Source organism: Trachypithecus francoisi, unplaced genomic scaffold, assembly GCF_009764315.1.
Source record: "Trachypithecus francoisi isolate TF-2019V2 unplaced genomic scaffold, Tfra_2.0 Lachesis_group0, whole genome shotgun sequence".
Classification (NCBI taxonomy): Eukaryota; Metazoa; Chordata; class Mammalia; order Primates; family Cercopithecidae; genus Trachypithecus; species Trachypithecus francoisi.
In genome coordinates this window covers 20,686,510-20,710,155 of record NW_022681453.1, presented here as the reverse complement: position 1 = coordinate 20,710,155, position 23,646 = coordinate 20,686,510, and the positions used below count along the sequence as shown (strand labels likewise).

At 41.9% G+C, this 23,646-nt stretch overlaps 1 protein-coding gene and 1 pseudogene across 13 annotated transcripts in view; one reads left to right on the top strand and one right to left on the bottom strand.

The window, feature by feature from the left end:
* Positions 1-23,646, top strand: part of NEK4 (NIMA related kinase 4) — a 69,872-nt gene that overhangs the window by 7,496 nt on the left and 38,730 nt on the right. For 8 of the 13 annotated variants that reach the window (XR_004436886.1, XR_004436887.1, XM_033210072.1 and 5 more), the window contains exons 6-13: positions 2,146-2,287; positions 10,409-10,810; positions 14,515-14,685; positions 15,206-15,355; positions 17,110-17,176; positions 17,955-18,094; positions 19,912-20,000; positions 22,098-22,303. Coding sequence is in view for 9 of the 13 variants with exons in the window: in XM_033210072.1 (XP_033065963.1) it covers positions 2,146-2,287; positions 10,409-10,810; positions 14,515-14,685; positions 15,206-15,355; positions 17,110-17,176; positions 17,955-18,094; positions 19,912-20,000; positions 22,098-22,303 (1,367 nt within the window). In the remaining 4 variants the exon portion in view is untranslated. The remainder of the gene's footprint in view (positions 1-2,145; positions 2,288-10,408; positions 10,811-14,514; positions 14,686-15,205; positions 15,356-17,109; positions 17,177-17,954; positions 18,095-19,911; positions 20,001-22,097; positions 22,304-23,646) is intronic. The other 5 variants (XM_033210073.1, XM_033210071.1, XM_033210075.1 and 2 more) reach the window with 4 other exon arrangements.
* Positions 8,034-9,231, bottom strand: LOC117082982 (annotated as a pseudogene).

The following is a 23,646-nucleotide window of genomic DNA, read 5'->3' as shown; positions in this document are numbered from 1 at the left end:
CTGGGATTATAGGCGCCCGCCACTGTGCCTGGCTTGTTTTTGTATTTTTAGTAGATACAGGGTTTCACCATTATTGGCCAGGCTGGTCTTGAACTCCTGACCTCGTGATCCACCCGCCTCAGTCTCCCAAAGCTTGCACTTACTTTTTAAAGAACCTTCACCCAAAATAATCTTTATGCCAAAGTAGCACTTTTGACATGGCATATTCTCCCAGTCTTCAAATACATGTTGAAATTTGCTTAATTGCTAAAATCAGAAATTTGGAGAACCACTGTCACATTCCTCAGAGGGTTCTAAGACATATAGTGTACATTTTTTTTTTTTTTTTTTTGAGATGGAGTCTCGCTCTGTCGCCCAGGCTGGAGTGCAGTGGCCAGATCTCAGCTCACTGCAAGCTCCGCCTTCCGGGTTTACGCCATTCTCCTGCCTCGGCCTCCCTAGTAGCTGGGACTACAGGCGCCCGCCATCACGCCCTGCTAGTTTTTTGTATTTTTTTAGTAGAGACGGGGTTTCACCGTGTTAGCCAGGATGGTCTTGATCTCCTGACCTCGTGATCCGCCCGTCTCGGCCTCCCAAAGTGCTGGGATTACAGGCTTGAGCCACTGCGCCCGGCCAGTGTACATTTTTTTTAAAAGGACATATGCACTACTCTGGGCTCACTGCCTATGAGTTAGCCCTGTTCTCAAGGAGCAGCCAAATAATAAAAGGGCATATGTTTTAGAAATCATATTATAATTAGAGATTATCTGAGAAACTTATATGTCTTACTATATAATGTAGTAATATTTAAAAAGTAGTGCTCACACTTCTGAGAGCTTGCATAAAGTTCCCTCTTCATTCATATAATTTCCCGAGAGAATTCCTTGCTTTGACTTGCGGGTCCTGCCTTTACTAAACAGGTGTTCCAGGATCTAAGACTTATGGCTGGACAAAACTATCACAATCTGTTTGGCTTCTCCTCTTGCCTTGTGGCATGTTAAATTTGGAAGGAGAGGTGGCAATGCTGCAGATTCCTGAGGGAATAAAGAATAACCATCTTTTTGTGTACATTGTCTATATAATTTCCCACCAAGCAGAACTTTGGCCTTCCAGTGCACTGATCTCCATGCTTGTCTTGAATTCTCCAGAGGTTTAGCCCAGTTTTGGAACTGACATGCTAAAATAGTTGGGGATGTTATTCCTGTATACATTTATTCTATAAGTCAGCATTAAGTATACCAATCAGTTTTACTCTCAAAGTTAGCCAAGCAGTTGTGGTATTATTACAAACATGTAAAATTTGAAAATGAAAATTAACCTGGTACTCCCATATGTGAGGCAGTCTCCCACAGAAGTTTTATTTTGGAATAATTTTGTCTAAACAGAAAAGTTGGAAAGATAGTGTGGAAAGTTCCTGTATACCCCTCATCTGATTTCTTCTGTGATTACTAGATTACATACCCTGATGCATTTGTCAAAACTAAGAAACCAATATTGAAATATTACTATTGACTTGGCCATGCGTGGTGGCTCATGCCTGTAATCCCAGCACTTTGGGAGGTCAAGGCTGGCAGATCACCTGAGGTCAGGAGTTTGAGACCAGCCTGGCCAACATGGTGAAACTCCATCTCTACTAAAAAAAAACCAACAAAATAATTAGCCAGGTGTGGTGGCACACGCCTGTAGCTGCAGCTACTCAGGAGGCTGAGGCACAAGAATCGCTTGAACCCGGGCAGTGGAGGTTACAATGAGCTGAGATCACGCCACTGCACTCTAGCCTGGGTGACAGTGAGACTGTCTCAATTTAAAAAAAAAAAAAAAAAAGAAAAGTATTACTGTTGACTAAATTTCAGACTTTCTTTGGCTTTCACCAGTTTTTTTTCTCTAATGTCTCTTTTCTATTCCAGGATCCAATCCAGGATATAGTACATCTAATCAGGGGTCTGTGATCGTTTCTCATTTTCTTTATTTTTTATGACCTTGTTTGTTTCAAAGACTACTGGTCAGGTGTTTTGTAGGATGCCCCTTAGATTTTTAGAAAACTGTTCTCTATAAATGGTGCAGTTCTGTAAGGGAATTCATTGTATATACACACTCCCACCTATACATAAAAACCCATAACCTTGAGTATATTGATAGTAACTCTTTCTTTTCTTCTTCATAAAGAAAAACCTCCAAAAGTAACATTAAAAATGGTGACTCTAAATCCAAGCCTTTTGCTACAGTGGTTTCCGGAAAGGCAGAATCAAATCATGAAGTAATCCACCCCCAACCACACTCTTCTGAGGGCTCCCAGACATATATAATGGTATGTTTTTTTTAAAGGGTATGTGTTTTAGAAACTGCACTTAGAAAAATGGGCCATCTAAGCAAATTATTTTATGTGAAATGATTATGCTTTACTAGAGATTCTGTTGTACAATTAATTCCTTATTGTAAAGAAAGAATACTGGTTAAGTGATTGATTTAGCTTTATCCAAATTGGTCGTCAAAATGTTCATGAAATCAGTGCTGTAATAACTTTTAAGAATTTTTTAGGTGAAATTATATAACAAAATTAACCATTTTAAAGTAAACAATTAAGGTGGGTGCGGTGGCTCATGCCTGCAATTCCAGCACTCTGGGAGGCCAAGGCTGGCAGATCACCTGAGGTTCAAGACCAGCCTGGCCAACATGGAGAAACCCCGTCTCTACTAAAAATACAAAAATTAGCTAGCTGTGGTGGCGTGTGCCTGTAGTCCTAGCTACTCAGGAGGCTGAGGGAGGAGAATAGCTTGAACCTGGGAGGCGGAGGTTGCAGTGAGCCAAGATTGCACCACTGTACTCCAACCTGGGTGACAGAATGAAACACTGTTTCAAAAATAAAAATAAATAAATAATTAAATAAAGTGATCAATTAAGTGTGGCCAGTACATTCACAGTGTAGTGCAACTATCACTTCTATGTAGTTCCAAAACATTTTTATCACCCCAAAGGAAATCTCTTCCTCATTAAGCAGTCACTCCCCGTTTTGTCCTTCACCCAGCCTCTGGCAACCACCATTGTGTTTCCTGTCTCTATGAAGTCACCTGTCCTGGATATTTCATGTAAATAGGATCGTTAAATATATGATCTTTTGTTTCTGGTGTCTTCCACATAGCATATTTTCAAGGTTGATCCATGTAGCATGTATGAATACTTCATTTCTTTTTAGGTCTGGCTACCATTGTAGGGATATACCACAGTTTGTTTATCCACTCATCCATTAGTAAACATTTGAGTTTTTTTCACCTTTTGGCTATTGCTATGAATATATGTGTACAAGTAGTTGAGTACCTGTTTTCTGTTCTTTTGTGTCCATACCTAGCAGTGGAATTACTGAATCAAATGGTAGTTTTTGATTTGACTTTTTTTTGGTTTGACTTTTTGAGGAACTGTTGCACTGTTTTCTACAGTGGCTGTACCATTTGACATTCCCATCAGCAGTGCACAAGGGTTTCAGTTTCTCCACATCTTTGCCAACACTTGTTATTTTCTGATTTTTTGATTCTAGCCATCCTAGTGGGTGTAAAGTGGTATCCTATTGTATTTTTGATTTGTATTTCCCTAATGATTAATGACATACGGCATCTTTTCACATGCTTGTTGGCCATTTGTATGTCTTCTTTGGAGAAATATCTGCTAAAGCTTTTGCCTTTTTTTTTTATACAGGGTCTCACTCTGTTGCCTAGGCTGGAGTACGGTGGTGTGATCATGGCTCACTCTAGCTTCCACCTCTCGGGATCAAGTGATCCTCCCACCTCAGCCTCCTGAGTATCTGGGACCACAGCATGCTGCCATGCCTGGCTAATTTTTTTATTTGTAGAGACAACGTCTTACTGTGTTGCCCGGGCTGGTCTCAAATTCCTAGGCTCAGGCGATCCTCCTACCTTGGCTTTCTAAACAAAGTGCTGGGATTACAGGCATGAGCCACTGTGCCCAGGCTTTTTTTTTCTTTTTTTAAGAGAGGATCTTGCTCTGTCACCCAGGCTGGAGTACAGTGGCATCATCATAGCTCACCACAGCCTCTGAACTCCTTGACTCAAGGGATCCTCCTACCTTAGCCTTCCGATTAACTGGGTCTACAGGTGCACGCCACCATACCTGGCTAACTATTATGATTATTTTTGTAGAGGTGGGTCTCACTATGTTGCTCAGGCTGGTCTCGAACTCCTGGGCCCAAGCAGTTCAGTTCTTCTGCCTTTTCCTCCCAAAGTGCTGATATTACAGTTATGAGCCACATCCTCCAACCCCTGCCCAGTTTTAAATTGTGTTTTTGTCTTTTTGTTGTTGAGTCGTAAGAGCTCTCTATCTGTGTTCCAGATACTAGTCCCTTGTCAGACAGACAACTTGCAATATTTTCTCCATTGTATAGGTTGTCTTTTCTTTCCCTTTTTAATTAACTTTTCTTTTTTGTTTTTAACATTTTCTTTTGTTTTTTTCACTTTCTTGATAATGTCCTTTTCACAAAAGCTTCTAATTTTGATGAAGTCCAGTTTATCTATTTTTTTATTTTGTTGTCATAGCTAAGAATCCCTTGCCAAATCCAATGTCTTGAAGGTTTATGCCATAGTTTCTTATAACAATTTTATAGTTTTAGCTCTTATATTTAGGTTGTCGATCCAATTTTAATTTTTTCATTATGATAAAATACACATAATGTAAAATTTACTATCTTAATCCTTTGTAAATGTACAATTCAGTGGTGTTAAATACATCTATAATGTTATGCAGCCATCATCACTCATCTTCATAACTCTCATATTGTAAAACTGAACTCTGTTCTCTTTAAACAGTATCTCCCCATTCCCTACTACCCCAGTCCTTGGCAACCACTGTTCTACCATTCTTCTTCTTCTTTTTTTTTTTTTTTTGTGATGGAGTCTTGCCGTGTTGCCCAGGCTAGAGTGCAGTGGCATGATCTTGGCTCACTGCAACCTCCACCTCCCTGGTTCAAGCAGTTCCCCTGCCTTGGCCTCCCGAATAGCTGGGATTACAGGTGCATGCCACGACATCTAGCTAATTTTTTTGTGTTATTAGTAGAGACAGGGTTTTACCATGTTGGCCAGACTGGTCTCGAACTCCTGACCTCAGGCAATCCACCCGCCTCGGCCTCCCAAAGTGCTGAGATTACAGGTGTGAGCCACCGTGCCTGGCCCACCATTCTACTTTCTATCTCCATGGTTTTGACTAGTGTAAGTACTTTAGATAAGGGGATCATGCAGTATTTGTCTTTCATGACTGCTTTGTTTCGTTTCACATAATATCCTCAAGGTTCATCCATGTTGTGACGTGTCAGAATTGCCTTCCTTTTTAATGCTGAATAATATTATGTTGTATGTATCCCACATTTTGTTTATCCGGTTCATCTGCCATCTGCAGATGTACATTTGTGTTGTTTCCACCTTTTTGCTATTGTGAATAATGCTGCTGTGAACATGGGTGTACACGTATCTCTTTGAGACCCTGATTTCTTTTATCTTTTTTTTTTTTTTCTGAGACGAAGTCTCACTGTTACCCAGGTTGGAGTGCAATGGCGCAATGTTGGCTCCCTGTAACTTCCACCTCCTGGGTTCAAGCGAGTCTCCTGCCTCGGCCTCCCAAGTAGCTGGGATTACGGGCATGTGCCACCATGCCCAGCTAATTTTTGTATTTTTAGTAGAGATGGGATTTCACCATGTTGGCCAGGCTGGTCTCAAACTCCTGACCTCAAGCGATCCACCCGCCTTAGCCTCCCAAAGTGCTGGAATTACAGGCGTGAGCCACTGCTCCCTGCCAAGACCCTGATTTCTGTTTTTTTGGGTATATAACCAGAAGTGGAACTGCTGACCACATGGTAATTCTATTTTTAACTTTTTGAGGACCTGTAGTACTGTTTTCCACAACTTCTGTATCATTTTACATTCCTATCAGCAGTATACAAAGGTTCCAATTTCTCTACATTCTCACCAGTACTTGTTATTTTCTGGAATTTGTTAGTAATAGCCATCCTAATGGGCATGAGATGGTATCTCATTGTAGTTTTGATTTGCATTTCCCTAGTGATTAGTTATATTGAGCATTTTTTGTGTACTTCTTGGCCGTTTGCATATCTTTTTGGAAGGAATGTCTATTCAAGTCCTTTGCCCATTTTTGAGTTGGGTCGTTCATTTTTTGCTGTTGAATTTTAGGAGTTCTCCATATATTCAAGATGTCAATCCCTTATCACATACATGATTTGCAAATATTTTCTCTCATTTTGTGGGTTACCTTTTTACTCTGTTGATAGTATTTTTTGATGCACAAAATTTTTAATTTTTGTGAAATCCAGTATGTCTTTTTCTTGTGTTGCCTGTGCCTTTGGTGTCCTATCCAGAAAATCATTGCCAAATCCAGTGTTGTGAAGCCTTTGCCTTACGTCTTCTTCTGAGAGTTTTATAGTTTTAGGTCTTACATTTAGGTTTTTTGTTCATTTTGAGTTAATTTTTTATATGGTATTAGGTAAAGGTTTGACTTCATTCTTCTGTATATGGGTATTTAGCTTTTTCAGCACTATTTGTTGAAAAAACTGTCCTTTCCTCATTAAATGATCATGGCACCTTTGTCAAAAATCATTTGCCCACACATGTGAAGGTTTATTTCTGGGTTCCCCATTCTGTTCCATTGGTTTCTATGTATAATGTCTGTTTTTATACGAATACTACACTGTTTTGATAATGTGGTTTTGTGGTATGTTTTAAAATTGTGAGGCATGAGCCCTCCATCTCTATTCTTCTTTTTCAAGATTGTTTTGGCTATTTGGGAGCCCTTGAGATTCCATTGAATTTTAGGATGGATTTTTCTGTTTTTCCAAAGAATGTCATTGGGATTTTGATAAGGATTAGATTGAATCTATAGATTGCTCTGGGTAGTATTAATATATTAACAATATTAAGCTCTTCTCAAGGAGATGCCCAATTGTAAAAAGAGAAAAAAAGAACGAACAATGTTAACAATCTTCCAATCCATGAACATGGGATGTGTTTCCATTTATTTATGTCTTCTTTACATTTCTTTCAACACCATTTTGTAGATTTCACTATGTGAGTCTTTCTTTCACCTTTTGGTTAATTCCTAATTATTTTATTATTTTTGATACTGTTGTAAATTGAATTGTTTTTGTAATTTGCTTCTCAGATTGTCTATGGTTAGTATATAGAAATGCAACTGTTTTTTGTATGTTGACTTTGCCTCTTGCTACCTTGCTCAGTTCATTTATTAGTTCCAACAGTTTCTGTGTGTGGAATCTTTAGGGTTTCCTACACACAAGATCATATCATCTGCAAAAGGAGATAATTTTACTTCTTCTTTTCTAATTGTGATGCCTTATTTTTTTTTTCTTGCCTAATTGCTCTGACTAGAACTTCTAGTACTATATTGACTAGAAGAGGTGAAAACAGGTATTCTTGCCTTGTTCCTGATCTTAGAGGAAAAGCTTTCAGTCTTTCACCATTAAATGTGATGTTTACTGTGGGTGTTTCATATGTGACTTTTATTATGTTATGAATTTTTTTTTCTATTCCTAGTTTGTTGAATTTTTTTTTTACTCATGAAAAGGTGTTTTTTTCCCCACAGCCCTGAAAATCATCACATAAGGGTGTTGATCATGTGTTTTTTTCCTTTATTCTGTTAATGTGGTCTAATACTACATATGAAGCATATAATTCATTGTCCTTAATTACATTCACAGTATCATGCAACCATCATCACTATCTTCCAAAACCTTTCCATCATTTCAAACAGAAACTTTGTACCCATTGAGCAATAATTTTCTATTCCCTCTATCCTCAGGCCCTGGTAAGCTCTTGTCTACTTTTTGTCTTTATGGATTTGCCTGTTCTAGATATATTATATAAGTGAAATCGTACAATATTTGTCTTTCTGTTTCTGGCTTCTTTCTTTCTTTTTTTTCATTGTTAACACGGTTTTGTTTTTCAGGCTGTCCATTGCCATTGGTCAGCTTGAACTAGTCCAGAGTCCCAGCAGGAAAGTGCATCGTGTACCAGATTCACCATCTCTTAAGTTGCTACTGTTTTCTCTTCTTTACTAAAAGATTGTACTGAGCCAGTCTTTACTTATGACAGGCCGGCGACACGAACACTTATTGTGCTGTTCTTCAGGCTTTTCTGAATCAGCATCTTTTCTTTGGCTTCATCATGTACAGAAGGATTCCATGGAGAAAAGCTAATGGCATGAGTCTTCTATTTTAGATTGGTCAGACAAATGAGAAATGCACACCTTAACACTGTCAACCACTTTACTCTTAAAAAGCTGAATATCTTTCTCATACAGCATTACAGCCTCTGGGTTTAGGGGTTTTTTTTATCAATCTTGTAGAAAACTCTCCCTGCATATTGTTAGTACTTGCCAAATTTGGTTATGATTCCACCTCCATTTTCCAAATGCTCTCTTCACATCCAGTTCATCTGAGGTGGCATCACCTAGTAGGTGAAAGATGGGAATACCGAATATCAAGCATGGATAGTCACCATCTGGATAGTAATCAGGGATGGATGTAAACTGCAAACTTAAATACACCATCTTTTTTTTTCTTTTTTTTGAGACAGAGTCTCGCTCTGTTGCCCAGGCTAGAGTGTGGTGGTGCGATCTTGGCTCACAGCAAACTCTGCCTCCTGGGTTCAAGTGATCTCCTGCCTCAGCCTCCTGAGTAGCTGGGATTACAGGCACGTGGCACCACACCAGCAAATTGTTATATTTTTGGTTAGAGACGGGTTTCAGCATGTTGGCCAGGCTGGTCTCGAACTCCTAACCTCAAGTGCTCCACCCGCCTCAGACTCTCAAAGTGCTGGGATTATAGGTGTGAGCCACCATGCCTGCCTAAATATGCCATCTTGATAAAGTCTATGCTCTATGATTATTAGTCCAAACCACTTTAATACAGAGGGATAAGATGGCTGCACATAGACACCTAATAACATCTGCTCCACAACCAAGGTAAATTCTGCAAGAAGAGAGTATTTCAGGTGGATGAGTCTGTAGGAAGCATGCATGCCATTTGTTGACTGTGCTGCTGGGGCAGAAGGTATAGGCTTAGTTATGGGCAAAGCATTTTTGGGAATAGAAGGCACCTGTTTCTTTGGCATAGTTCGTGGAAGACTGATTTTCACATCCCCTGCCAATGTTTTCAGCTTCAGATCGTTTCCATATAGAGCTTGTAGACATGCTCCAGAAAGAGTTCATAATGTGTACTCCAAACAAAGAAATTCAGTATTATGTCATCAGACTCTTCTGTCCTCAGCATTCAATTTACCAGCCTTCTGGGCATTGTGCCTCACCTCTGCGCCTTCAGTGTAGAGTTCCCAGCTGCCCATCACCTTTGCGGCCCAGCAGTATCTCTGGCCACAGTGCCAGTCCTGTCCCTGCTTGCTCCCTGCCCTGTCCTGGCTTATTTCTTTTCTTTTCTGAGACAGGATCTCACTGTGTCAACCAGGGTGGAATGCAGTGGTGCGATCATGGCTCACTGCAGCCTTGACCTCCCGGCTCAAGCAGTCCTCCCACTCAGGCTTCCAAGTAGCTGGGACTACAGGCACTTGCCACCATGCCCAGCTAATTTTTTGGTATTTTATTTTTATAGAAATGGAGTTTCGTCATGTTGCCTAGGCTGGTCTCAAACTCCTGAGCTCAAGTGATCCTCCTGCCTCTGCCTCCCAAAGTACTGGGATGATAGGCGTGAGTACCACACCTGGCCTGGCTTCTTTTACTTAGCATGTTTTCAAGGGTCATTCATGTTTTAGCATGTATCAGAACTTCATTCCTTTTTATGGATTAGAAATATTCCATTGTATGTATTTGCCTTTTTTTGTGTTGTTGAGACAGCGTTTCACTCCTGTTGCCCAGGCTGGAGTGCAGTGGCGGGCTCTCGGCTCACTACAACCTCCACTTCCTAGGCTCAAGCAATCCTTCTGCATCAGCCTCTCAAGTAACCAGGACTACAGACATGCACTACCACACCTGGCTAATTTTTTTATTTTTAGTAGAGATGGGATTTCACCATGTTGCCCAGGCTAGTCTCGAGCTCCTGGCCTCAAGTGATTTACCTGCTTCGGCCTCCCAAACTGCTGGGATTACAGGCGTGAGCCACCATGCCCGGCAGTATTTGCCACATTTGGTTTATCCCTTCATCTGCTGATGGACTTTTGGGTTGTTTCCGCCTTTTGGCTATTTTGAATAAAGCTGCTATAAACATTGGTGTACAAATATTTACTTGAGTCCCTGCTTTCAGTTCCTTAGATTACATACTTATGAGTGGAATTGCTGGGTCATATGGTAATTCCATGTTTAACTTTTTGAGGAACCTCTTGTTGCATTTTGAGTTGATTTAGTATAAGATATGAGGAGTGCTATAATAATTTCCAAACATGTTTTCATTCAGGATGAAGGCAAATGTTTGTCCCAGGAGAAACCCAGGGCCTCTGGTCCCTTGAAGTCACCTGCCAGTCTGAAAGCCCATACCTGCAAACAGGACTTTAGCAATACCACAGAACTAGCCACAATCAGTAAGGTAAATATTGACATCTTACCTGCAAAAGGGAGGGATTCAGTGAGTGATGACTTCGTTCAGGAGAATCAGCCAAGACACTTGGATGCCTCTAATGAGTTAGGAGGTATATGCAGTATTTCTCAAGTGAAAGAGGAGATGCTTCAGGACAACAGTAAATCCAGTGCCCAGCCTGAAAACCTGATTCCCACGTGGTCCTCTGACATTGTCACTGGGGAAAATGAACCAGTGAAGCCTCTGCAGCCCCTAATCAAAGAACAAAAGCCAAAGGACCAGGTGAGTGATATGCACACATAAGATACTGGTTTTGGAGAGAAGACTGAAAGTGCAGTTACAAATGTGTGGGTTCTCTTGTCATTTTAGGAAAATCAGTAATTCTATGTATCAGTTTAAACATAGAAGAATATTTGCATCAAACCAAAAAGAAACCCAGTACCCTGTAACAGTCACAGCACCTGTGCCTCCTGGGTTCAAGTGATTCTCCAGCCTCAGCCTCCTGAATAGCTGGGATTACAGGCATGTGCCACCAGCTCCAGCTAATTTTTGTAGTTTTTCTAGCAGAGATGGGGTTTTACCATGTTGGTCAGGCTGGTCACAAACTTTGACCTCAAGTGATCAGCCTGCCTCGGCCTCCCAAAGTGCTGGGATTATGGGTGTGAGCCACCACACCCAGCCTTAAGCATCTTTTTATATACTTTGGCCAGTATTTCTCCTTTGGAGAAATAAACTATTAGAATTCTTTGCCAATTTTAAAATTGGTTTATCATTTTATTATTATTGAATTCTGAGAGTTCTTTATTCTAGATACCAGTTCCTTATTAGATACAGCATTTGAAAATATTGTCTCTAGGCCGGGCGCGGTGGCTCAAGCCTGTAATCCCAGCACTTTGGGAGGCTGAGACGGGCGGATCACGAGGTCAGGAGATCGAGACCATCCTGGCTAACATGGTGAAACCCCGTCTCTACTAAAAAATACAAAAAAAAAATTAGCCGGGTGAGGTGGCGGGCGCCTGTAGTCCCAGCTACTCGGGAGGCTGAGGCAGGAGAATGGCGTGAACCCGGGAGGCGGAGCTTGCAGTGAGCCGAGATTGCGCCACTGCACTCCAGTCTGGGCGACAGAGCGAGACTCCGCCTCAAAAAAAAAAAAAAAAAAAAAGAAAATATTGTCTCCCGGCCAGGAATGGTGGCTCACGCCTGTAATCCCAGCACTGTGGGAGGCTGAGGCAGGAGGATCACTTGAGGTCAGGAGTTCAAGACCAGCCTGGCCAACATAGTGAAACTCTGTTTCTACTAAAAATACAAAAATTAGCTGGGCATGGTGGTGCGTGCCTATAATTCCAGCTACTCAGGAGGCTGAGGTAGGAGAATCGCTTGAACCTGGGAGGCGGAGGTTGCAGTGAACTGAGATTGCCCCAGTGCACTCCAGCCTGGGCAACAGAGCGAGACTCCATCTCAAAAAAACAAAAAGAAGAAAATATTGTCTCCCATCCTCCCCTCCCCTCCCCTCTTCCTCTTCTGCAGGTCCTTGCTCTGTTGCTGAGGCTGGAGTGCAGTGATGTGATCTCAGCTCACTGCAGCCTCGGTGTCCTAGGCTCAAGTGATCCTCCAACCTTAGCCTCCTGAGTAGCTGGGACTACAGGCATACGCCAGCATGCCTGGCTAATTTTTTCTATCTTTTTGTAGAGACAGGGTCTCCCTATATGTTGTCTAGGCTGGTCTCAAACTCCTGACTGGGCTCAAATCATTCTCACACCTTGGCCTCCCAAAGTGCTGTGATTACGGGTGTGAGCCACTGCGCCTGGCTGAGCATCTAATTAATATGCATCGGAGATAGTCCTAAGTACTTTTAGTGTATTCTCTAAGCTAATCCTCAAATAGTAATATAATGTAGCTGTGGGTATTAGATCCATTTTTAAATGATGAAACTGGGCTCAGGGCAATTAAGTTTCTCACATAAGACTCTGTCTTTTTATTGTACTTTTTAGGGTACATCCAAATAACTGATGTTTACTTGGGAAATAAATTTTTATTAAATTGGAATTCATTTAAAACATTTGTTCATTTTCAGAATGGAAAACCTATGAAAAGTTATGAGGAGATTTTAAAAAATAATTGAATCAAACCAGTAGTTTTAGATTAACCACAATTTAAGTGATTTAATTAAAACAATTATTTTTATTTGGAGGAAGAGAAAAAAATCAGAACATTTGGATAACTGATGTCGGCATTTTGTCTTTGCCTGTCAGCATTGCAAATAAACATTCATTTTGAGAAAGACAACTTCTCATTATCTTTTTAATTTATTAAAAAATTTTGGGCCGGGCGCGGTGGCTCAAGCCTGTAATCCCAGCACTTTGGGAGGCCGAGATGGGCGGATCACGAGATCAGGAGATCGAGACCATCCTGGCTAACACGGTGAAACCCCGTCTCTACTAAAAAATACAAAAAAACTAGCCGGGTGTGGTGGCCAGCGCCTGTAGTCCCAGCTACTCGGGAGGCTGAGACAGGAGAATGGCGTGAACCCGGGAGGCGGAGCTTGCAGTGAGCTGAGATCCAGCCACTGTACTTCAGCCTGGGTGACAGCGAGACTCCGTCTCAAAAAAAAAAAAAATAATTTTGGCCAGGCGTAGTGGTTCACATCTGTAATGCCAGCACTTTGGGAGGCTGAGGGGGGCGGATCACAAGGGCAGAAGATTGAGACCATCTTGGCTAACATGGTGAAACCCCGTCTCTACTAAAAATACAAAAAAAAATTAGCTGGGCATGGTGGTGGGCGCCTGTAGTCCCAGCTACTCAGGAGACTGAGGCAGGAGAATGGTGTGAACCCAGGAGGCGGAGATTGCAGTGAGCCGAGATCGTGCCATTGCACTCCAGCCTGGGCAACAGAGCGAGACACTGTCTCAAAATATTAAAATAAATAAATAAATAAATATATATATTTTTTTGAGACACTCTTGCTGTGTCACCCAGGCTAGAGTACAATGGCATGATCACGGCTCATGGTAGCCTTGACCTCCTGGACTCATGCAATCCTCTCACCTCAGCCTCCTGGGTAGCTGTGACTACCTGGCGTATCACCACATCTGACTTTTTTTTTTTTTTTTAAATGGAGATGGAGGTCTCTCTGTGTTGCTCAGGCTGGTCTTGAACTCCTGGCCTCAAGTGGTCTTCCTGAGTTGGCTTCCCAGAGTGTCGGGATTACAGGCGTGAGCTACCACACTCAGCTTCTTCTCATTTTCATTGTGTTTAAAAGTAGGCATGGAGAGTTTGACCATTTGGATGTTCAAAAGACTATTCATTATTTTGAGTTTTTGTGTGCGTTTGCTTCCTTTTATAATTATTACTTTTTAACTGTTGCATTATGATTTAATTTTATTGCACAAAAATTTGAAATTGTAACTGCTTTTGTTTTCTTTTTCTTTTTTTTTTTTTTTTTTTTTTTTGAGACGGAGTCTTACTCTGTCACCCAGGCTGAATTGCAATGGCGTGATCTCGGCTCACTGCAACCTCCCCCCGCCAAGGTTCAAGCAGTTCTCCTGCCTCAGCCTGCCGAGTAGCTGGGGTTATAGGTGCCCACCACCATGCCCGGCTACTTTTTGTATTTTTAGTAGAGATGGGGTTTCACCATGTTGGCCAGGCTGATCTTGAACTCCTGACCTCATGATCTGCCTGCCTCAGCCTCCCAAAGTGCTGGGATTACAGGCGTGAGCCACCATACCTGGTCCACTTCTTTTGTTTTCTAAGAGGAAGGTTATGTATACCTCTGTATTCAATTCTGCATTGTTATATTTGCACCATATTGTGAACTTTACATTGTGATGGGTCAATTTACAACTTCCAGGTAACACTTTAAATTGCAATATGGAAACAGTTTTTTGAGGAAAGCTTTCATGCTAAAGACAAAAACCACTTTTTATGGGCAGCTTACTTTAGTACCAGGTTGCTGCTATACTTTAAAATGTCATTTTATTATTTTTAAGGATCAAGTTGCTGGTGAATGTACTATGGAAAAACAGGGCAGAATCCACCCAGATTTACAGCCACACAACTCTGGGTCTGAACCTTCTCTGTCTCGACAGCGACGGCAGAAGAAGAGAGAACAGACTGAGCACAGAGGGGAAAAGAGACAGGTTGGCAGAGATCTCTTTGCTGTAAGTCATTTTACTTTGGTTTGGGAGGTGGACTTTGGGAAGCTCAGTTTCTATTTAGAGCAATTAACAATTGCCAAAAGGCATGTAAGAAATGCAAGGAACATATACAGAAGGGTGACAATGGCAAGATGCTAAATACTAGTTTTCAAATATCAGTGAGTTGGAAGAGAGTAAGGATTTTATCTTCTCCAGCAAAGATGGACAAATCATTTTAAAAGTTAAAGGAATAGGCTAATGAGGGTAAACCTTTGACTCCATCTGTATTGTACTGATGAACAGTTCTTTCTTCAGCTTCTCCACAGAATCATGTTGACATCTCATTTCTTGAAATGACTTCAACAGGTATCCTCTCCATAAGCTTCTTAGATGATTGACTTTTGGCAGAGTCTTTTCAAAAAAATGCAATGTTTTGAAGGTTTTAAGGGCAAACCACTGACTCATACATAGGGAACCTGCTGATAGAGGAACATTGGAAGGGGCTGTATATGAAACTGTTAATCTTCTTTTTTAATTATTTAAGTTCCAAGAGTCGCCTCCTCGATTTTTGCCTTCTCATCCCATTGTTGGGAAAGTGGATATCACATCAATACAAAAAGAGGCTGAAAACCAATGTAGAGTGGTCACTGGGTCTGTGAGCAGTTCAAGGAACAGTGAGATGTCATCATCAAAGGTTTGTGGGAACATATGTTGGATTTTTAAAAACCTTATAGTCAGGTGTGGCGGCTCATGCATGTAATCCCAGTACTTTGGGAGGCTGAAGTAAGAGGATCAGTTGAGCCCAGGAGTTCAAGACTGGCCTGGGCAATATAGTGAAACCTTGTCTCTACAAAAACTTTAAAAATTAGCAAAATGTGGTGGCACGTGCCTATAGTCCCAGCTACTATGAGGCCGAGGTGGGAGGATGGCTTTAACCCAAAAGGCAGAGGTTAAGGTGAGCCGAGATCATGCCACTGTACTTCAGCCTGGGTGACAGAGCGAGAACCTGTCTCAAAGCAAAACCCCTCCAAAACCTTCTTATTGGTTGTAAAATCTTGTGTATATTATGAAGTTTCGTATTAAAACATCTTAGCTCTGCTTCTTGCCAAACACTGGAAGGGACAGATGGGACAGATGTGATCTCAGCAGAATCTTTTTTTTTTTTTGAGATGGAGTCTCGCTCTGTTGCCCAGGCTGGAGTGCACTGGGGCAATCTCAGTTCACTGCAACCTCCGCCTCCTAGGTTCAAGCAATTCTCCTGCCTCAGCCTCCCCAGTAGCTGGAACTATAGATGCCAGCCACTACGCTTGTCTAATTTTTGTATTTTATTAGAGATGGGGTTTTGCCATGTTGGCCAGGCTTGTCTCAAACTCGTGACCTCAGATGATCCACCTGCACCCAGCCTCCTAAAGTGCTAGGATTACAGGTGTTAGCCACCGCACCCAGCCTCAGTAGAATCTTTGATTGAAATGGACAGATTCTGTAGTTTCAGAGATGGTCACTTCCAGTGAATTAAAGAAACCAAGTAGGCTGGGCAAGGTGGCTCACGCCTGATCCCAGCACTTTGGGAGGCCGAGGTGGGTGAATCACGAGGTCAGGAGATCGAGACCATCCTGGCTAACACAGTGAAACCCCGTCTCTACTAAAAATACAAAAATAAAATTAGCTGGGCGTGGTGGCAGGTGCCTGTAGTCCCAGCTACTTGGGAGGCTGAGGCAGGAGAATGGTGTGAACCCGGGAGGCAGAGCTTGCAGTGAGCTGAGATCGGGCCACACTGCATTCCAGCCTGGGCTACAGAGCAAGACTCCGTCTCAAAAACAAACAAACAAACAAACAAACAGAAACCAAGTAGATTCTAAATATGGCAAATGTGAAAGTCCCCATTTGCCCTTCTAAAAATGAGCACCTCCCAGAAACAAGATCTGTGATCATTTCTCACTAGTAGCTATAACCCTGCTGTGGGCTGGTTTCCAGTGGACACTCCTGTAAGTCCAGTGCAAGACCTTTTTTTTTTTTTGGTCTTGCTGTGTCACCCAGGCTGAAGTAAGACCTTTTTCTTTTCTTTTTTTTGAGACGGAGTCTTGCTCTGTCACCCAGGCTAGAGCGCAATGGCACGATCTCAGCTCACTGCAACCACCACCTCCCAGGTTCAAGCAATTCTCCTGCGTCAGCCTCCCAAGTAGCTGGGACTATAGGCACGCACCACCATGCTCGGCTAATTTTTGTATTTTTAGTAGAGATGGGGTTTCACCATGTTGGGCGGTCTGGCCTCGAACTCCTGACCTCGTGATCTGCCTAGCTCAGCCTCCCAGAGTGTTGGGATTACAAGTGTGAGCCACCGCGTCCAGCTGAGACCTTTTTCTTAATGCTGGATGATACATCATGGATTGTAGGTGTTATAAGAATAGCAAGTAGGAATGGAAGTGACTCTGTGACTTTCTTTTAAAGGATCGACCATTATCAGCCAGAGAGAGGAGGCGACTAAAGCAGTCACAGGAAGAAATGTCCTCTTCAGGTAAAGTTGACTTCTTTTCTTTACCTAATTGGCAGTTAGAGGTATGGTCCGTGAACAGAAGCACTGGTTCTGAGTATGAGAGGTTGAAACTTTCCAGCAGCAGTAAAACATGTAGGAAATTGATTCGGAAAAGGTTTTGTAATTTCTTAGTCAAGCCTTTTAAGAAATCATCATAGGGTGTTGAATCTGGTTCAAATATCAGTGGAGGGAGATATTAAAGAAATAACAAGAGGGCTTTGAGTGGCAGTAACTCTTGGGAGGTTTCAGACCAGAAATGAAGTGAATGTTTAACTTTTTTCCATGTCCAATGTCCACTGGTCAGTGAATTGCTGTCATCTTAGGAACAGAGGGAGGTTGCTGGGGGTGTGGTGCTGCCCTAGGCTGAGGGCTATCATTCTTTTTATTATTTTTTAAAGATAGTACTAGCAGTTTCCATTTATTGAATGCTGACCATGTCTTAGGCATTATGGTAAACATGTTAAGGGTATTATCTCATTTCATATTTACAGTAACTGCCAAAATATGCATTATTGTCACCATTTTGCAGCTGAGGAAACAGAGGCTCTGAGGAGTTAAGTAACTTGCCCAAGGTCACAGAACTGGTGGATCCAGAGCTAAGATTTCAACTGAAGTGTCAGACACCAGAGTAATGATAAATATGCTGTTTGAGTTACTTTTGGGCCAGCTCTTGCTGGGGTACGTTCAATACCAAATACAAAGCCCTCTTCAGTTGGGGCAGCCCACCACAAACAACTACTGGGGATGTTTGCTTTTTCAGGCCCTTCAGTGAGGAAAGCTTCTCTGAGTGTAGCAGGGCAAGGAAAACCCCAGGAGGAAGACCAGCCCGTGCCCGCCCGACGGCTCTCCTCTGACTGCAGTGTCACTCAGGTGCATTACGTACTCCTAAGAGAGAAGAAGGTGGACAGTCTACTTCTGGCAGGCCTAATGCAGTAAACCTTTTAAAATGTCAGCTCCATTTATTTTTGGGACAGGGCCAGCTTATTACGTCTTTTCACTCTTGATAAAGAAAGGAACTGGTAAATAATAATCAAAAGGATTATGTTTGACCCATTAAGGAAATAAATTTTTCAGGTACTCTTATAAACAATTGATAGCCTAATTGAAGATATTTCTTAGGTTGGTCTTTAAAACAGGACTTCCTGGCCTGATGCAGTGGCTCGCGCTTATAATACTAGCACTTTGGGAAGCCAAGGTGAGAAGATTGCTTTAGCCCAGGAGCTTGAGATCAATCTGGGCAACATAGTTGGACCCTGTCTCTAAGAAAAAAAAAAATTAACCTGGCAAGGTGGCGCACACTTATAGTCCCAGCAACTCAGGGGACTGAGGTGGAAGGATCACTTGAGCCCAAGAGGTCAAGGCTACAGTGAGTTGTGTTCGTACCACTGTGCTTTAGCCTGGGTGACAGAGCAAGACCCTGTCTCAAAAATATAAATAAATAAGTAAACAGAACTTTCTAAGGACTTGCAGTAGGCAACACTTTGCTCAGTCTGCTGTGATACCAACATACCCATGTGTGTTGCCAGATTTGAGTCTCACTTGCTAATCATTCCTCAATTTCTTATTTGTGTCAATGTAGTTTACCTTCTTGCCTGTAGATGATGTAGGGACACCATCTTTTGGCTAAATGGGTAATTGCTAGGTTTGTAACCCATGTTCACCTCTCTGTATAATACTCTGGGAATTCTTCCTGCTCTTTGAAAGTAATGGATGTATTACTTCTTTAACTATATCATTTAGTTATTTCACTAATAGAGGCTGCCTTCCATATCCCAGAGTTGTAAGGTTTATGTGTATTATTAGGTAATCCTTTAAAGCACTTTAACAGTCTCACATTAAGAGCAAGCTGAAGCTGGGCATGGTGGCTTGTGGCTGTTATCCCAGCTACTTGGGAGGCCAAGGAAGGAGGATTGCTTGAGCCCAGGAGTTTGTGGCCAGCCTGGGCAACATAGTGACACCCCTGTATCCAAAAAACAAAAACAAAAACAAAAAGGCAAGCTGAGGTTGCCTAGGTAATTTAAAATGCCAACATTCCTATAGAGCAAGCCCTCTGCTTAGGAGTTGATACACCAGAACTAGCCATCCACTCTCCTCTGGAAATTTCTTGACAGCTGAGACTCTTGTAAAACTTCACCTTGGCAAGGCGCGGTGGCTCACGCCTGTAATCTCAGCACTTTGGGAGGCCGAGGTGGGCGGATCATGAGGTCAGGAGTTCAAGACCACCCTGGCCAACATGGTGAAACTCCGTCTCTACTAAAAATATAAAAATTAGCTGGGTGTTGTGGCACATGCCTGTAATCCCAGCTACTTGGGAGGCTGAGGCAGGAAAATCGCTTGAACCAGAGAGTCAGAAATTGCTGTGAGCCGAGATTGTGCCACTGCACTCCAGCCTGGCGACAGAGCAAGACTCTGTCTCAAAAAAAACCCAAAAAACAAAACAAATAAACAAAAACAAAAACAAACAAAACTTCACCTGATGTTCTTCAGTTATTCTTGTGAACTTTATGAGTGAACTGGGATATCATATGGGTAAAATCAGTTTTTGGTGTTTTTTTTGCCACAAATCATATGGTAACAATTTTTGTATTTGTTAGATTCTCCTGCTGTATTGCACCTAGGAACATATTGTGTCTAGTTGTTGCCTCTAAGACTGGTTCAAGTATCACATTCTGGTTGTGTTGTCATGTAGAATTTTATGTCTTCCAAACATTTAATAGGAAAGGAAACTGATTCATTGTCTGTCTGAGGATGAGTTAAATTCTTCAACAAGTTCAACTGATAAGTCAGATGGGGATTGCAGGGAAGGGTAAGTTCTTGTTTTTCTGTCTCCCTTTATAAACTATTTCTGTTTTAATGAATATTAAATGTACATTTTCAGTAGTATTCAGATCTCTAGTATTGCCACTGATAAAATTATAAATGGTTTGTGGCATATGCTGGAGCTAAAAATGTCTCTTCTTTTTTTTCTTTGAGACAGAGTTTCGCTCTTGTTGCCCAGGCTGGAGTGCAGTGGCATGACCTCAGCTCACTGCAACCTCTGCCTCCTGGGTTCAAGCGATTCTTCTGCCTCAGCCTCTCTAGTAGCTGGGATTACAGGCATGTGCCACCACGTCTGGCTAATTTTGTATTTTTAGTAGAAACAGGGTTTCTCCATGTTGGTCAGGCTGGTCTCGACTTCTGACCTAAGGTGATCCGCCCACCTTGGCTTCCCAAAGTGCTGAGATTACAGGTGTGAACTAATCTGGCCAAAAATGTGTCTTCTATGCACATGTCTAATTTTCTTTTTTTTTTTTTGAGATGGAGTCTTGCTGTGTCGCCCAGGCTGGAGTGCAGTGGCACGATCTCGGCTCGCTGTAACCTCTGCCTCTCAGGTTCAAGCAATTCTCCTGCCTCAGCCTACCGAGTAGCTGGGACTATGGGTGCGTACCACCACACCCTGCTAATATTTTGTATTTTTAGTAGAGATGGGGTTTCACTGTATTAGCCAGGATGGTCTCGATTTCCTGACCTTGTGATCCACCCGCCTCGGCCTCCCAAAGTGCTGGGATTACAGGTGTGAGCCACCACGCCTGGCCTGGCCATTATTTCTTCACATTTTTTTTTTTGACTTCTTAATGCCATCTTAGGGATTCCAATTACATGTATATTAGACTCCTTAAATTTGTGCCACAGCTCACTGATGCTCTATTTATTTTTATGTTTTTAAAAAATATTTTATTTTTTATTTTTATTTTTTTTTTGAGACAGAGTCTCACTCTGTCGTCCAGACTGGAGTGCAGTGGCATGATTTTGGTTCACTACAACCTCTGCCTCCCGGGTTCAAGTGATTCTCCTGTATCAGCGCCCCCCGCCCCCCCGAGTAGCTGGGATTACAGGCACATGCCACCACACGTGCCCGGCTACATTTTTGTATTTTTAGTAGAGACTGGGTTTCACCATATTGGCCAGGCTGGTCTTGAACTCCTGACCTCAAGTGATCCGCCTGCCTCGGCCTCCCAGAATGCTGGTATTACAGGCATGAGCCGCTGCACCTGGCCTATTTTTACTTTTTTTCTGTTTCACATTTCATAGATTCTATTGCTATGTCTTTGAGTTCATTAATCTTTTCTTCTGCAATGTCTAATCTGTTAATCCTATCCCGTGTATTTAATATATTGTATCTTTCATTTCTAGAAATTTGATTTGGGTCTTTTTAAAATATCTTTGTGTCTCCTTAACATGTTCATGTTTTCTTCTACCTTGGCCATATGGAATATATTTATACTACCCATTTTAATGTCCTCATTTATTCTATCGGTTGTGTCATTTTTGGATATGTTTCTCTTAACTGATTTCTGTCTCTTCACAAATGCATGATATTTTCCTGCTTCTTTACACATCTGGTTATTTTTGATGGGATGCTAGATACTGAATTTTACCTCATTGGAAGCTGGTATTTTGTGTTTAACTGTTCTTGAGCTTTGTACTTGAGTGTGGTTAAGTTACTTTGAAACAGGTAGAATTTATACACAGAATCTGGGGCTGTTTCTTTTAGACTGTCTCCAAGGTTCCTCTGTCACTTTCTAGTGACAGTGGTTGTTCTGAACTCTCCTTTCTGTAGGCCAGAAAGATTGTGAGTTCTCTTGTACTTGGATCTGCCCATGGCCTGCCCTCAGGCTAAAGGGTGTTGACTCTTCTCCGAGATCTGCCTGCAGATTTTGTTTATTCTGCATTGCCTTTACATTGTTGAGTTTTGTATTTTGTCTAGAGTTTGTAGTTGTTATTTGTGGAAGTGTCAGATCAGTCTGTAGGAGCTTACTTGGACATTTCAAAGCAGAACTCCCTAAAGGTTTTGCATGTAATTTTTTAACAAAAAATTCTCATGAAGTCAATTAAATAACAGAGGGATACTTTTTTCCCCCAGGAAAGATCAGACAAATGAAATTAATGCCTTGGTACAATTGATGACTCAGACTCTGAAACTGGATTCTAAAGAGAGCTGTGAAGATGTCCCGGTAGCAAACCCAGTGTCAGAATTCAAACTTCATCGGAAATATCGGGACACACTGATACTTCATGGGAAGGTTGCAGAAGAGGCTGAGGAAATCCATTTTAAAGAGCTACCTTCAGGTGATCAGCTTATTATTATTTTTTGTTTTTTAGATGGAGTCTCACTCTGTCACCCAGGCTGGAGTGCAGTAGCGTGATCTTGGCTCACTGCAACCTCCGCTTCCTGGGTTCAAGAGATTCTCCTGCTTCAGCCTCCTGAGTAGCTGGGACTACAGGCATGCACCACCATGCCCGGCTAATTTTTGTATTTTTGGTAGAAACGGGGTTTCACCATGTTGGCCAGGCTGGTCTTAAACTCCTGACTTCAGGTGATCCTCCCACCTTGGCCTCCGGAAGTGCTGGGATTACAGGTGTAAGCCACCACGCCTGGCCCAATTTATTCTTTTACAGCAAACTGGAGAGCATGTGTTTATTGGAGAAGTATGTCAAAACAAGGAACTAATGCCTATAAATTTTTTGTGTGTTTTTAAAATTATTTCATTTGCATATCTCCGTAAAAGGTATATCCTGTGTTATGCAACAGAGGTATTCCTGAAAAGTTACATGAAAATTGATTTTTAAAAATAAATAAATAGATAAATGTTTGTGGTTTTTCATGTGACTTTTCTTCAAGTTAGACAGTTGTGGTGTTTTTAAGGTTTAAGAGATGGTAGCGAAGCTTAAGTTCATATGTAAATTTTAAGTCATTAAACCAAACTCTTGTCATAGGGAAAAAAGAATGTTAGTATGTCAAGATTTTTTTAGAAACAGGCCTGCTGGGTGCGGTGGCTCATGCCTGTACTTTGGGAGGCTGAGGAGGGCAGATTTCTTGAGTCCAGGAGTTTGAGACCAGCCTGGGCAACATGATGAAAACTTGTGTCTACAAAAAAATACAAAAATTAGCCGGGCATAGTGGTCCATGCCTGTAGTCCCAGCTACTCAGGAGGCTGAGGTGAGAAGATTTCTTGAACCCAGGAGGTTGAGGCTACAGTGAGCCATGAGCATGCCGCTGCACTCCAGCCTGAGCGACAGAGCAAGACCCTATCTCAAAAAATCAAATGAAATGAAAAAAAAAAAAAAAAAAAAAAGGCCTGGTGTGGTATAATCATGAGCCTGTAGTCTCGCTGCTTTGGGAGACCGAGGTGAGAGGATTGCTTGAGGCCAGGAGTTCAAGACCAACCAGGACAACATAGATCCCATCACTACAAAAAATTTGAGAATTAGTTGCAGGTGGTAGCGCATTCCTGTAGTTCTGGCTGCTTGGGAAGCTGAGGCAGGATGATTGCTTGAGCTCAGAAGTTAGAGGCTATATAGTGAGCTATGGTCACACCGTACTACATCCCCATGACAGTACAAGACTCTGTCACTTAAAAAAAAAATAGGCCAGGCGCAGTGGCTCACGCCTGCAATCCCAGCACTTTGGG